General features: G+C 36.4%; 1 protein-coding gene across 3 annotated transcripts in view; it reads right to left on the reverse strand.

Annotated features, from left to right (window-relative positions):
* Window positions 1-5,485: 5,485 nt before the first annotated feature.
* VGLL3 (vestigial like family member 3) overlaps window positions 5,486-16,107 on the reverse strand; it is a 57,152-nt gene continuing 46,530 nt past the window's right edge. For all 3 annotated transcript variants that reach the window (XM_049858002.1, XM_049858001.1, XM_049858000.1), the window contains exon 4: window positions 5,486-10,905. In XM_049858002.1, the coding sequence (XP_049713959.1) occupies window positions 10,862-10,905 (44 nt within the window). In that variant the 3' untranslated portion in view covers window positions 5,486-10,861. The remainder of the gene's footprint in view (window positions 10,906-16,107) is intronic.

Here is a 16,107-nt window from a genome sequence, read left to right on the forward strand (position 1 = left end):
ACACTCAGGGTCTGAGAAATGAAGATACTTAACATTCGCTACCTCATTACATATAGATAATAATCAGAATCAAAATTCATTTTTTTTTTTTTTTTTAGCAGACAAAACAAGAGCTTGTCTCTTAAGGAGATTAAGGCGTTGACATTTTTAGATAAAAAATAAGATGTCAACACAAAGAAGCTATGTAATTCTTCACATTCATTATTCACTATTTTAATGAGATTTGAGGTTGAACTGAGAAGGAAAATAACTATAATCCTTCATACCAGAAGGAAGAGTTGAATGAATTGATTCTGTATCCCCAAGATACAAATAGCATTCTACACTCCCAAAGTCAGCCATATTTCTACTTGGCTCACCAAATCTGCATTACTCTTCCTCTCCCCAACGTGTTCACTCCTTTCTGGCCATTTTTAGTTACTACTCTTGCCTCTTCTTTTCTAGTTGACTAAGATTATTGAAATCTAATGGCAGCAAATACATTCAGAATTGATAATAGCAACAACTTTCATGGGTGGGTGGTATTTCGAGACTTTTTTTAAGGGGTTAAACCTGAGTTTAAATCCTGACTCTGTCCTTTGTAGCTGAGTGTCCTTGGGCAAGTGCTGATCTGCTGATGTGAACGTTAAGATCGTGTGTCAACTTGACTGGGCCATGATTCTCAGTGTCTTGGCAGTTGTATAATGTCGTGATCACTTCCCTGTTGAAATTTGGTATGTGATCACCCCCGTGATGGAATCTGCCAAGTGATACTGGTGGGGGTGGGGCCTGTGGCAGCTCACCACCCCCTCAGCCTTTCTGTCTCCACCTTCCACCGCCTACTTCCTTCTTGCTCAACTGGCAACAGTTGTTGGCTTGTTCTGGATCCAGCAGCTGTCTCTTGTCTTACCTCTGGTTCTTGGGACATGAGCTAGCAGCTTATCTGTCCATCTTGGGATTCGTTGATCTTCACAGACTGTGAGCGGGAGCTCTGCTCTCCTACCTGCGGATCTTGGGTTCACCAGCTTCTGTGGTTCTGTGAATTGGGAAAGACCTCTGTCTTGATCCAAGGACTTGGGACATTCCAACCCCTACAATCATGGGAGCTGTTTCCTTGATATAAATCTGTACATATTTATATGCTTTACTGGTTCTGCTTTCTAGAGAAGCCAGCCTGAGACAGCTGATATCCTTAGTTCCCTCAATTACTAAAAAATAAGATTAATAAAAACATTAGTATTTACTTAGTGTTAAATGATTTATGTTCTTTATTTAATCCTCGTAACAACTCTATGAGGTAGTTACTTTCAATAGCTTCATTTTATAGATGAGCAAACTGACATTTAAAGAGGTTAAGTAAATTGCCCAAGGACACAGCTTCTAAGTAACATTGCTGAAACTCAGATCCTCATTTTTTTTTTATATAGTGCTACCAGCCTCTCAAATAATGCTATCTCTTTATTACTATTTGTGAGAATTGTTTGAGATAAATTCATAGACTGCTCATGGCATATAAAACCAAAAACCAAACCCATTACCATCAAGTTGATTCTAACTCATGGTGAACCCTATGTTACAGAGTAGAGCCACTCCATAGGCTTTTCTTGGCTGTAATCTTCATAGAAGTTGTTCATCAGTCCTTTCTCCCATGCGTGAGTGTGAACCACCAACTTTTAGGTGAGTAGTTGAGAGCAAACTGTTTGCACCACCCAGGTACCTTGATATGTAAAGGACATTTAATAAATATTAGCCCCTGTATCTTTGTATCTGTGTAGTGCTCTTAGTTTTCCCAAAACATTTTAAATTTATTTCATCTGATCTTCAAAACAAATCTAACAAATAAGGAAACTAAGGTAATATGGGACCAAATGATAATCAACAAATTACCAGTGGAGCTGGTCACAGAATCCGAGGCTTCTTTCTTCATATTTACCACTTTCTCCTCCCCAAACCTCCAATCTGTCGAAATTCTGTAAGGAGGAGCTTCCATTTTAAATTTTATTGGGTCCTCCCTTCCTTTTTTTGGCTCTGGGCAGAAAGGCATACGCTTATTTTCACAACTGGATGAGTGTCCTGAAGTTACCAAACCTGATGATGCATGCTTAAAATGATTACTCCGTATTCTTCGGGATCATCGTGGCCGGAAGGCCACTCTCTACATACAGGACTTTCCCTCCCCTTCCAGTGACAAGCCTTAATGGAATCCGGCCTGCAGAGTGTCTGGGCTGTGTGCAAGGCTGGTGCCACAGCAAGTCCAAGCAAGCTCCCTGAAGCTCAGCCTTTGCAAAAATGTGTAACTCAAAAACATTCCTTCCAGCCACCACCCACCTCTCCCAGTGGGAATCTGCCCAAATGATCGTTTGGAAGCAGCTTGGAAGCAGGGGTAAGGGTGTTAAGTACATGCCATAGAAGAAGGAGACTGTGGAGGGGTAAGTGGGTGGAGACAAGGGGGAAAGAAAAATGACAAAGATGGAAAAAATAATCACTACTGCCACCAAAATATTCTGCTCAAGGACGAGAGAGTACACCCTACAGCTGTTAGCACTGTTCAGCATATTTTGCAGATTTACATATACCAAGTATTTCCAAACAGTTCTGTGTTTGTTTTAAAATCCCACACAGAGATGTCGGGTAAAGCTGTCACTGTGGAAAGCTGTTTTCTTGCTGATGTTTGCAAAACTGTTTTCCAAATTCTCTCTGTATATCATAAGCTGAGCACAGGAGTCGTGGCCACTGACCACACTGTAGTGAAATCCAGTGATGTATCCATGGTCCAGAGTAAATAAAGCACCTGGCTGGCTGAAGCCAATCCTTTTTTTTTTTTTTTTTTAAAGTTTTGGTTAAATGCAAAATGAAACACATACCACCATCCAATGATACCTGGTTAACCCTGGAATCACCTAAGTGTGATTGATTCTAAATTGCTAGTTATTCTTACTCTAATTTACCTTAATATTTGATTTGAAAGTGTTTTCTTATTTAAAAAAATAGCACTGAAACCGGTTTCTCATGTAGCCATTTTTTTTTTTTTTTCGGAACCATCAAACCCTGCAAAACCACACTTTGCCCATTTGAAAAAGATTAGAGAATTTCCAGCAGAAAGGATGGAGTAGTTGAAAGCTGTATTTTCCTTTTAGCAAGATCCGCAAGGAAAGGATAGAGTGTCATGCTTAAAGAGGAACAGATTTTGTATATTTTGGCAAGATATTAAATCCTCTGTTGCTATATTTGGATCTGTGCAAATAGTCTCTCCTACAAGTGCAAAGCAAAGATCAATGCTGGTGTTCTTCATTCAGCCACAGCCAAACTTGGTATGGAAATAAAACAGTTGTGCTTAAGTGTTGTTTCTAACAGAGTCTTGAAGCTCGTTTATTGATCAGCACCATTCCAGCGCACGGATACCCACGGAGCACATTAAATGTATCAGAACAATTTTTGCCTTTTGGTAACATTTTTTTTCCCACTCCTTAACTGATAGCAGATGTAATGATTTAATCTGGACAAAAGTAAAACTTTGCCACATCAGTGTGGTCATATATAGATATTTAGTCAAATGAACAGAGGCAGGTCAGATGAGATGCTTGTGGACTTAGGACATCACAGGATGGGCATATGTTCCCAAAAAAGGAAGCAAAACAATTAAATGGTATTTGGTTGTCCCCAGAGAAAACACACTTCAGCTAGGAAGAATCCACACCAGATGTCTTGCTCTCCACCCTCCTGAATGCCTGTCTTACATAAATACCACATAATCCTTTGGATTCTGAGGCAACATAATAACCACGTGTAATGTTTGAAATAGTGATAGAACTTTTCCCCAAATGCAATTATTTCTGTGAATGAAGATGAATCTCACACAAACGTCCATGCGACTATTATGCCTGGAGTTCTCCCAGACAAGACATGAAAAGAGGCTGATAAAAAATGACTCAAGTCCAGTACTAACTGTGGTAAATAGAAAAATGGGAACCCAAAATGTCCACATCCTAATCCCCATGAATGTTACCTTACATGGCATCAAGCGGTCCTTAAAAGTGGAAAAGAGAAGCAGAGGAGGTCAGAGTAATGCGACGGAGAAGAACACTATCAGTTGTTGCTGACTTTGAAGATGAAGGCAGGGGGCCAAGAGCCAGGGAAGCAAGAAGCTGGAAGCAGCAAGGAAATGGATTCTTCCCAAGAGCATCCAGGAGGAATGCAGCCAGTGCTTTGATTTTGGCCCAGTGAGACCTGTGCAGGAAGTCTGACCTACAAAACTGTAAGATAATAAATGTGTGTTGTTTTAAGCCATTGTGTTTGTGGTTATTATTATTTTTTACAGCAGCCATAGAAAACTAATATACTAGTATAGTCTAATGTGACAGTTAAGGAACCTGTGCCAAGTCATTCTACCTGAGATGCTGGAAGGTCAACTCATTTAAATACTTATTTCCAGGCTTTTGCACTTTCCCATTAAAGACTGCTTTAATAAGAAAATAGAACACCCATGTAGGGAAACTCTAGCTTCCTTCATAATTTAAGTTCTTGGAATTCTCCTTTCTGGGTGCCTCAGGCTTCAGTATCAATTAATTGTGGGCAAGTTTTGTTTTTCATAGTGCTTATAAAAAAAAAAAAAAATTTTTTTTTATGGCAAGTCAAAGTACCCACAAATGTTTAAACAAAATTACAAAATACACCTTCCTTTAAAGAGACAACTGATGACCTTAAAAATGTTATTAAATATGTCTCAAGGCTCTTGCTTGTATGTAAATAATATTGCCCGTTTCATTTGCTCTCCCATTATAAACACATGTTTATATCCTCTTCCTCACTGCAACATGTACATTTCCTTGGCTATAGAAATTAACTTTATATAAATTTCTGAAGATATTTATAAGCCCTTAGTTGAATAATAAGGAAACAAGAGAGCTTCAGTTGTCGACAAATGCAGACCAAACCAAAATGCTACATCAAAATGTAAACATTAAATTCACATTAAATTATTTATTGAACAGATTGAAGATAATGACATCTGTTTTTACTACAACGTCTTCTATCACCTTATATCATCAACACAGAGTTATGGGACCCAGATTGGAAGAGTGAATAGAAATGAGAAAATGTCTCCCCACCACCATCCAACAAAATAACAGAAAAGGATATGATTTTATAAAACCAGAAGTTTTGTGAATTATATATTTTTGTCAATTCAGAAATGACCTCATAGTTAAAATTTCTTTTTCTAGGCAGGTAAAATTAAGCTAGCATAAAATTGTTTACAAAACTGAAAAATCTTGAATTTCATTGCATTTCAATGAATGATGCAAGATATTCCTATTATTACTTTTAAGTTTGCTTAATCAAGTGAAAAATATAGAGTTCACCATACTGTGTAATTCCTTTTTCATAAAAGTATTTCACTTTACCTAGATTTACATGATGAAAACAAATCTAATGCATATCTTCCCTTGCAATATACGCACTTAAAAATTATACAAATAAATGAAATGAAAATACTTCCCTATATTGTATATCCTGAAAAATGTATGGAATAGTATTTTTAAATCAGATATAATATTCAAGATTGTAAATAGCCTAAGAAATTAAATTGAATGTGTAAATAATCATTAACTTTTGTCCTAACCACAGCATAGAAAAAATGTACATCTCTATTAGTATAAAGAGAAATTATAAAAGTTCACATCATATGCATACACCAAAAATATTAATTAAAGAATCCTGTATCCTGAAAGAGTTATTCTTAGGTTGAAATTAAGTAATGAGACATTGTTAAAAAGGAAACTAATTGAGGGTGACCTGCTCTTTTCTAGGAAAAAAAAAAAATTTGTTTTTTCTTTTGCTCTTTTCTAGAAGGATTCATTAATTACTCACACAATGGAATTTGTAAGTTACACTGAAATCTATTAACGTTTCTTGGAACTTATAAAGGAGATTCAGGTAAATTTACTGGATCAAGTTAATTTGAGTACAATTTCAAGAAAACACTTGTTTCATCAATTATTTAAAACAACAGAAACATTTTGAAACAAGCAAAAAGGCACAACAGACAATAAGAGCCATTTTAAAATCAAGATATTTTAACAATAAAGATTATTTCTATAGGGTAAAAAAGTGTATAGGGTAAAATTTCCAGAGAGCACTAAAATGAAAAAAGCTACTGAAAAATTCTAAAAGTCAGCTCTGTGGCCAATCTCCATGACCAAGTTACCAAGGTAACTGGCATTTTGAAGCTATCAGAATGGATATTTCCTTAAAAGCTCCACCCATGCCCCACTCAACCCAAACTAACCCTCTTTTGTATGGTTTATAGATTCGTCTTCCACAGGTTTATTTGCCTAAAACTTCAGCTTAAGTTTTCAAAAAACACCTTAATAATAGTTCTGATGCTTTAGTGATAGTTTTAAAAAGTTCTTGAGCCATATTTTTAGAAAATAAATTTCTGATTTCACTCTCAAGCCAGCCCTTATATTTGTGAAAGCTGTGTCATTGACCCTGGAGGGAGGAACAGAATCTTACGTTTTTAGGGTCCTGTACAACATTTCAGTGGACTCGGCTCTGCTGTGTTTCTGTTGGCTGTGAAGGTGATCGATCACAGGATTTCTCACTGCCATCAATACCCCTTTGTATCTGCCCTGGTTTGCGTGAACTCTTTCCACCTTCAATAACTGACACGGTGTCAACATCTGCTTCCAATAAAATTGTTTCTTTTTTTCTGAAATGGAGTTAAATCTGCTGACTGAGATTGTAAAGGGTTGGGTATTTTTCCCCCCTTTTCATGTGGAGGATTTTTTTCCATCCATATTTTGCAACTATTCCTTCCAGGCAACTAAAAAAGTTTGATAACTTCAAAGGGAATGTGTTCATTTCAGGGGCCAAAGAAGCCCAAAATATAACTGAAAAATATAAATGTTGGAGATTGAACAAAACTCTTGCCTTAATTTTGAAGAAAACAATTCATAAGGTCCTAGATGAGTAAAGTTTTGGGATATGTAAGAAAACTCAGAGTTGGACTTATATACCACAAAGTAGTAAATTTATTTTACTTCATAAATGACACACTAAACAAATCAGAGTTAATTAAGAAATTGATATTTTATCACCCACACCTAGCAGGAGACAAAGATTTTCTTTCAACATTTCTTCTGGAGAAGTACAAAGTTTTATATATATATATATTTGATTGTTACAGAAATGGGTATGGAGAAGGAAAAGAAGGAACATTTGGGAACTCAATTTTATGATCTACTCACTCAATGGATAGACATTTGTGGTAGCTGTCATTTACTGAGTACCTACTATGAGCGAGATACACACACACACAGTCTGTCAATGAGATAGTATTATCCCATTTTACTGATGAGAAAAATGAAACCCGAAAACATATGTCTAACCGTAGCTAAGCCAGAATTCAGAGAATGGCCTCATGTCCAGGCTAATGCCCTTTTCCATCAATCTATTCTGCTTCTCTAGTCATCCCCCAGACAGGGCTCTAACATACTTTCCTTTCTCACCACTTAATGCCATTGCTCCATTGTCTGAATTATCAAATAACAAAGGGATGTGCAGTTTCTTGAAATAGTTTCTAATTGCCACTTTAAATTACACATCTCACGTTAAACCAGATCGCAAACCCAGAAGCTAGATTGTCATAAGTCTGCAGATCTTAGAACAGGAATGGGTACATACGATCTGTATAATAACCAGTTCCTCAAGAACTTATTTTGTGCCTGTGAGTATAACTGGTGTTTTTAATAAAAAGTTTGTTATAAAAAAATGAATTCCTCAACTATTTACAATCTACTAGTTCTCAATTTGTAAATTTTAGAGTAATCCTTGCCATGTGTGCTTAAAATAATAAAGAAAATCATTTTAACAAGAAGGAGAAAGGAGAAAAGGAAAAGAGAAGGTAGGAGGAGGTGGTTATGGGTTTGTTGTTTTCTTTTTTTATTCTTTGAGGCTCTTTACCGATAAACAATGAGGGCCAAACAATCTGTTAGGATCTTAACCTGCCAACCTAATGTTGTTTCTTTACTAGTGATGGTTTAATGTTGGAAGAATACATTACATTGAGAATAAAAGAGACGATTTTCTAGTGTCTAGTTCACAAGTTTTTAAGAAAGCTTGAATAAAGTCTAATTTGCAAGATAGTCAACGGTGGAAGGATTCTAACTGAAATCACGGAGGGAGGTGGTAGCTCTCAAAATGGCAGCTTGAAAGCCTTTAAGTTCAACATCATCATTTTGATGTGAGAAAACTAATTCCCCAAAGTGATAAAATTTGAACGTAAATGAAGTCAGAATAGTATGCTAAATTACAACTCATCCTCTTACTTCTGGTAGTAATATGGTCATAGCAAGGGATGCCATAAAATTATTGAGAAATGCCCTCATCCTCTTTCTACTTAAGATTTTGACCTACTACTTGGATGGTAGCATGCCAACAATAGCTGGGCTTGTCTTCCAGGGGAGAGCTCCCTGTGCACATCAAAACTCAGGTCTCTAACTTATCTTGGCCCATAGAGCCAAAGCTTTGTCTGGCAGTAACGAGAAGTGTCATACAGCAGACTCTAAATTCAGGGTGAAGCCCTCTGTATGGTCTCTCCACTTTAATTCACTTCAGTGAAGAATAAGGAAAAGGGCAAGGAGTTAATTAACACTTTCTCTTCTTAATTGCGGAAAGTCAGTTGAATAATTTGAACAAGTTCCAGTAAAACATCGATTTAAGGGGAAAATGAAAAGGTAACAGGTTCCAAGGGAAGAGAAGGCAAATAAATAATCCCAGGTCAGTCATCCCATAGAAACTTCTGAATAATGGTCTTTGGGAACTTAGGAGGACCCAGAAGAGAATGAATTTTATAGATTTATTCAGCTCTTTGTTCCATAGCTATGGACAAAATTATGTATGGTAAATATTCGAATGAATCAAAATGTAGATAATTTAACCAAACTGACGCCTAAGAATTTAAATTCACATCATTAGTAAGTGGAGATACCTTAAGTTTCAACCCCACGTTAGATAAAAATGTGTTTTTGTGTTAGGAGAGTCTGGTTAAGAAGAAGTAGTGTATGGAGTGATGAGGATACAAGGGAGTGTATAGATTTATCACTCACAGGATGCACCAGAAAAGAAAAATAATCAATAAAATATAGCCAGGGGAATGTCTGTAAATGACCTGTGAAAACTCTGTCTAGCTAAGTATCTAGTGCTGTTTAATATGTTTAAAATTTTCATACACATAACATATGCAATTCAACATGGAAAGTGGCATTTCACTGAACGCGGTATTTCACATGGCTGGGGAGGGAGGTTGGGGGAAATTTGAGAAACTTCTTTATCAAAGTAGTATTTCTATATAACACTAACTTTTTATCATGGCCCATCTCTAGGAGCAGTTGAAAGAAGAAATGGCTTCGTATTAAATTTCTTAAAGTATCAGTAACTGCTACTTGCATCATTTTTATCTATTTCTAAGAATCTTAATCAAAATTCAGATGTCACCTTATCGAGATCCTCATGGCTATGTCAAGTGGAATCTTCAAATTTTCCATGTTTTAACTATTTCCAATAATGGTGGCATTAATCCCAATTTAAACCTCATTTTGCGTTAATTTTTTTTCTTAAATAGAACTAAATCCAGATATAAATCCCAAACCAGATATAAACCCAAAAGTAAATAATTGAAAAACCCTATGTTTAAAATATTACATATAAGATATATTACTTTTTTCAGTTTATAATGCTGGGTGATATTACCAGAAACAGCCATTGATAAAGGCTTTGTGACATGTTGAGTACCTTGCCAGATATTATCCCTTCAAATTCTCTCTCCAAGGAAAAAAAAAAAAAATCCACTTAAAATAATGACTTCTAAAACTGTCATGAATAACTAATTAGAAACAAGAAAAATAAGTCACTGGCACTCACAGGTAGCAAGGTTAAATAAATTTCTTCCAGTAGTTACTTATAAATTCTGGTTCTATTTATCAAAGTTGGATGGACTAGAAAGAATTTTATTCTAGGCAAACTCTCCTTCTGACTGAAAGTTTATGCAAACTTTCTTCTTAGTCAACTTCCAAGTACTCTTTGGGAGAAATTAAAGTAATAAAATTTCCTTACTTTAGTGCAGTCATTAAAAAACTTCCTTTTAAAGCTATACATACAACTCAAAGTTAAGTGAGCTGGCATGGAATTAAACATTCACTGAGATTTAATGTAAAAACAATACTGCATTGGCTTGGCAATGGTGCTACTTTGTAAAAAGGAGAAAATATCAAACACTTGAGGTAACCTAGAAAGCATGGACAGAGCATATCACAGACATCTTGACAATCAGTATTTTAAACATTTTGCCAGTGCTTCTCTGAAAAAGCAAGTTCTTTAAACAGAACTTAACAATTTTTACAATATTAAAAAAAAAAATCCCTTGAAAGTAACCTATCAATGCTAAATCAAACTTTCTGTATTTCTACAAAAATAGATGCACACAAAGCTACGAAATTTATTCCTGAAAGAATTAGCATTTTCATTTGTGGTTAATTTTTTTTTTTTTTTTCCTGACAAGGTGGTTGGTTCCAAAAGAAAAACAAAATCAAAATGAAACAAAAAATTAAACCATGTAGTTAAAAAAAACAAACAGAGAGAGTTACACAGTTGGTAAAGGCTCAGATGAGGGGGAAAAATACAAACACAAAACTGCTTTTCTTCAATTTCTAGGACGCACTCTGCTTTCTCAAGAAAAGGCAAAAAACAAAAGTCAACTGGCTAACACTTCCTCTTCTCCTTCCATGTCTATTTTGTCCCATTGCAGAATGGCAAATCCCGGCAGCATCTTTTCCCAGTGGCCCTTGGATTCATGCAGCAAACTGACTTGCTAATACTGTGTGTTTCAGTACCACGGCGATTCTTTGCTCTTGTCTTGATGTTGTAGACCTAGAAAAGGTGACGGGGGAAAAACAAAAACCGTTGATATACGTATCACTCAAAAATGGGTCTAACCTGCAATGCATTGAATACAGAAATCAAAAACGACAATCCAGGCAACTGTGAGATACCATGTAATGACTACGTGGTCTCTAAGAAAATTCTGTGTTTGAACTCATAACTTCCAAAAAGCTAGCTGATGCAATGTGTGACTAAAGCTCTAGACTAGAGCAGTACTGGATCCTGCCAACACTTTATATAGGTCAAAGGCTTTGTTATGGTTTTTACTTTCTTGGAGTATAGTTGAATAGTAAATGAAATGAAATAAAATCAAATGAGGTTTTTTTTTCTTTTTAATTTCTAATTTCAAAAGGAGCTAACATTGGGGGAAAAAAGACATACATACCTAATCTTTGGGGCATTTAGGCAGTACTTCAATCAATACTCTTAGCAACCATCAACATGATCGTTTGGGACTAAAGCGCTAAATAAATCCTTTGGTTATTTTATTCCATAAATGCAATCAACTACAGTCAGTAACTTAACATCCTTAAAAACTCAGTTTAATATCATAAGTAAAATAGATACCATTGATTCATAGCTAATAGTGAAAATGTATGTACCATTTATTAAGTTAATTACTAATTTTTATCTCATCTTCTTCCAGAAAGTATTTAAGATGGTTTACAAAAATCCATATTGCATAGCAAGGAAATAAAAGTTACAGTTAAGTTTTAAAAAACAAACAAAAAGGAAATAATTTAAACATGACTTAATTTTAACTCAGTGCTAAAATGACGAGGTAGAAGTTTATTAAAGAGGAAACATAGAAAATTGTGACTCTGATTTAATACAGCCAATTGACTAATTTCTGATTTGTGCAATTAGCATAGTACATTGAATTTACGCCCACCTGGCATCACTTTCTTTTGTTTCCTTTTTATTGTTTTTGTATCTGAAGCATGATTGTTTGAAAGAGTGAGGACTCAGAGTAACAGTTACTCAGAGTAACAGTTGATTCTTCTGTTGTTTAGGACAAAATACCAAAACACAAAAGCAAAGCCTTTTAAAGAAGTGAATAGAAGGGCAATGTGGTTGCTATTGTGTAGTTGCTATGACCTCAGGCTGTCTTCCTGACCCTGGATCTAAAACTGTTTTAAGTCTGGACTGTAAGTAGGAAGTTGAAGAGTTAAACAAGCAAGTACGGTTTTGAATTTTAATTGTTACCAAAACAGCTGCAGTGATTACATTTCTTGTCCCTTAACTAGTTAGCAGATTTTATAAAACAATGGGTGTGATTACAAGAACAGATACAATTAGTTGTTGGCAGGAGACATTAAGACGGTCTATAATGCTAACAAAGTGAGGGAGAGGAAACAAAAGGAGATAAAGAAGCACCTTATAGAACCGCAAGTCATTATCTTCCTACTTTAGCATTTGTGTACTGGAAAACAGCAGCATGTCTTGAACGTCAAAAGACTGGTTCCATTTCTTTCCCCCAAGTGTACCGGTATTATGTTTAGATACAGAGTCAATGATTTTTCTTTCCCATTTTAAAAGAAGAGAAGGAGGAGGAAGAAGAAATAAAAGGATCTGGGGCATATCAATTCAATCTAAGCTTGCTTTATTCATTTTCGAATAATTTTGTGGTTGGAATAATTTGCAACCTGACATAGTCTCTGCTGGGTGACTCTTATAATCTAAACCACCTTCACTGACAATCTGCTGACTGTATAAATATTTTTTTCATTATCAAAATGTCTCATCTTCTGTATGACTCAGTATTTCCACACTTGAAGACTGCATCAATCTATAGATTGTCAGCACTGCAAGTCATGAATACTGTTGTAATCATCAAGTGGTTTGAGTGCCTTTTTTTCCCCTCTTACGAGATGCAAGCCCATCAATCCAGTTCCTTACTTCGATTTCTTCCAACATCACTACCACTCGATTGCTGGTTACATAAAGGCAATCCCCTAGTTGGCCTTGCAAAGACATAACGCTCCTTCCAAATCACGTTAGCCTCTTTCCGTGGATAAGTACTGCATTGCTGAAGATTGCCCCCAATTTTCTGACCAGAATAACAGAAATCATTCTCTCATTTTAACTGCCTCTCTTCAATTTTCTCCTTCTTTATCACTCTAGCACAAATCTGAAAAATTAATTCATCTAGGGCCTGAAATTCATTAAATATCTAATGTGATCCCTGGGGTTGGGCTACTCGGTGGTGGTGGGACATGTATCAGACCGTTGCTTTAATGACCAGGCATTCATACCTGTAACTTTAAAACAAACATAAGTAAATCACACATACAAAAAAAAAAAAAAAAATACCACAAACAACCACACAAAAAAAGACTCCACCTAATAAGCTGCAAAAGAAAATCAGAGATATGATTTTTCTAGTTGGACAACTGGTGAGGGTGAAGGTGGCATAATATATTTAAAACTCAGCCAGTATATTTAGTTTTCCCCAGCGAGAGACAGGGGTGGGGTAAAACTGGTAATCCATGACAGTTATGTGGTGTGAGGATTTTCCAAAATTTGCTTACCAGAACACAGAATCCAATGGGCTACAAGTTTTCCTCATATTCAGGCTTTTTTGCCTCCACTACACAAAATTAATTCATAACTTGTCCTAAAATTCCCTTATAAGCTGTCCAAAATCATCCACATTTAACTTCTTTTTATTAGTGATTCCATTCTAGTTTTATTACTTTGTCTGTGATATTTTAAGTAAAAAGGAAAATAAACAAAAATGTTAACTAACATTTTCCTAGGGCTTCAATGCTACAGATACTGTGCTAAGTGCTTTACATGAAATATTTTGATTAATAGCTATGGTTTAAATCCAAAAAAAAAAAAAAAAAACCCTGCTGCTGTGAAGTCAATACCAACTTATAACAACACTATAGGACAGAGTAGAACCACCTCATAGGATTTCCAAGGGTGTAATCTTTACAGAAACAGACTGCCACATCTTTCTCCTGAAGAGTGGCTGGTGGTTTTGAACCACTGACCTATCAGTTAGCGGCTGAGTACTTTAACCACTATACCACTAGGATTCTTTTGCTATGGTTTACCCACTAAAACCCACTGCCATCAAATCAATACAGACTCATAGCAACCCCACAGGGCTTCCAAGGCTGTAAATCTTTATAGAAGCAGATTGCCACATCTTTCTCCCATGGAAATTTCCAACAGTCAACCTTTTGGGTAGCAGTCCAGCACTTTAACCACTGTGTGTCATCAGGGCTATGGTTTAGGTACCATAAAAATATCCTTTTAACAGCTGAGAAAATTAAGACTAAGAGAAACTATGCAACTATTAGGTGGCAGAGCTAGTATTTAAAATGATGTGGACCAATGTCTGTCAGTGGTCTTAACCACACATATATACTGCTTTGTATATGGACTATATTGGCTAAATATTGTGGTAAACAAACAAACAATAAACCCAAACTCATTGACACCAAGTCAATTCTGACTCATAGTGACCCTATAGGACAGAGTAGAACTACCCTGTAGGGGTTTCAGGGCTGAAATATTTACGGAAGCAGACTGCCACATCTTTCTCTCATGGAATGACTGGTGGGTTAGAACTGCCGACCTTTTGGTTGACAGCATAACCATTGCATCACCAGGGCTCCTATATATTGTGATACTAGCCTACAATTGCACAACTCCCTAAGTCAAAATCTTCTCATCAAAATTAATTCAAGGAAAATGTACTAGATTTTACATATTCATTTTTACACTGTCTACAAACAGCCTGGTTTACCTGAGTTGATACTAAGATTAACAATATCGCTCTTACTGATTTTTTAAACAATGCAGTTACAATGTTTTTCTCAATGATGCAGTAAACAATTACACAATAGTTTGCTATACTTCTGAAGACCACTTCAGTTGTGTAAAAGGATATGCCATATTAACATTTTTCAATAGGTATCATTAATCTAAGCCTCCCCCCTTTCCCCAGTGTGAACATAAGACAGTGTGGCCATCTGGCTCATGAGGTCGTGTCAGAAATGACAGGAGAACAAAGACATCAAATTATTGGCTTCAGAGTTTCAGAGTCTGGGATTCCGATAGGAGAAAAGCCTGAAAGGAGATGCAAGCCCATCTGTCCAGTTCCCCACTTCATTTCCTCCAACACCACTACCACTCAACTGCCAAAAGAAAGAAAGAAGAGAAGAGAAGAGAAGAGAAGAGAAGAGAAGAGAAGAGAAGAGAAGAGAAGAGAAGAGAAGAGAAGAGAAGAGAAGAGAAGAGAAGAGAAGAGAAGAGAAGAGAAGAGAAGAGAAGAGAAGAGAAGAGAAGAGAAGAGAAGAGAAGAGAAGAGAAGAGAAGAGGAAAATGATGATATTCCAGAAAGGGAGCAAAGGTCATCTGAACACAGAAAATGAATTTAGGTTAGTTAGAAGCAGGAGAGGGGTTTTGGTTTTGGTAAAGAAGAAGATCATAATATGATTTTCCTTTAAAATTTGAGCCTTACTATGAAAAAAAAAAAATTACAACTCATGTTCCAATTTTCTAGCTAAGATTTTGGGAGACAGCATCTTCATGGATTCACTCCTTGCCAAATGGCTATGGTAATAAGCAAGTAGAGATGACAACAGAGTATATGCAAGCATGAAAAGCCTGGAGAATTTCCCCTTCCTAGTCAAACGAGCTCTGGTGGTGCAGTCGTTAAGTGCCTGGTCGCTAACCAGAAGGTTGGTAGTTCAAACCCACCAGCCACTCCATGGGAGAAAGACGTGGCAGTCTGCTTCCGTAAAGATTTACAGCCTTGGAAACACTATGGGACAGTTCTACTCTGCCCTGTAGGGTTGCTATGAGTTGGAATCTATCTGATGGCAAAGGGTTTTGGCATGTCTTATAAAAAAATCCGAAAGGTCCCATGCACCCCTTAGAAGGATAAAGAAATTAGGTCAGAGAGAGTTCTGTAAGAATGCCATTATGTCTGTCCAATAGCTATGATGAGGGTACCCACAGAAGAAGAAATGGTATGGATCATACCAGGTGAGCATCTTAGAGGGACCCAAACTGGAAGAAGCTTAACTGAAGTAGGCCCAGTTAGTGCCTCCAGGCCTTTGGTTGTCATTGCTGGGGAGGGGGTGTACTGTACAGAGAACGCACTGAGAAACAGATTGGGAGTAAGTGGCTGTATTTAGAAACAAGGGCCAGGATGGGAATGAAAGACAAGAC

The sequence above is a fragment of the Elephas maximus genome, chromosome 18 (assembly GCF_024166365.1).
Source record: "Elephas maximus indicus isolate mEleMax1 chromosome 18, mEleMax1 primary haplotype, whole genome shotgun sequence".
In the NCBI taxonomy this organism is placed as follows: Eukaryota; Metazoa; Chordata; class Mammalia; order Proboscidea; family Elephantidae; genus Elephas; species Elephas maximus.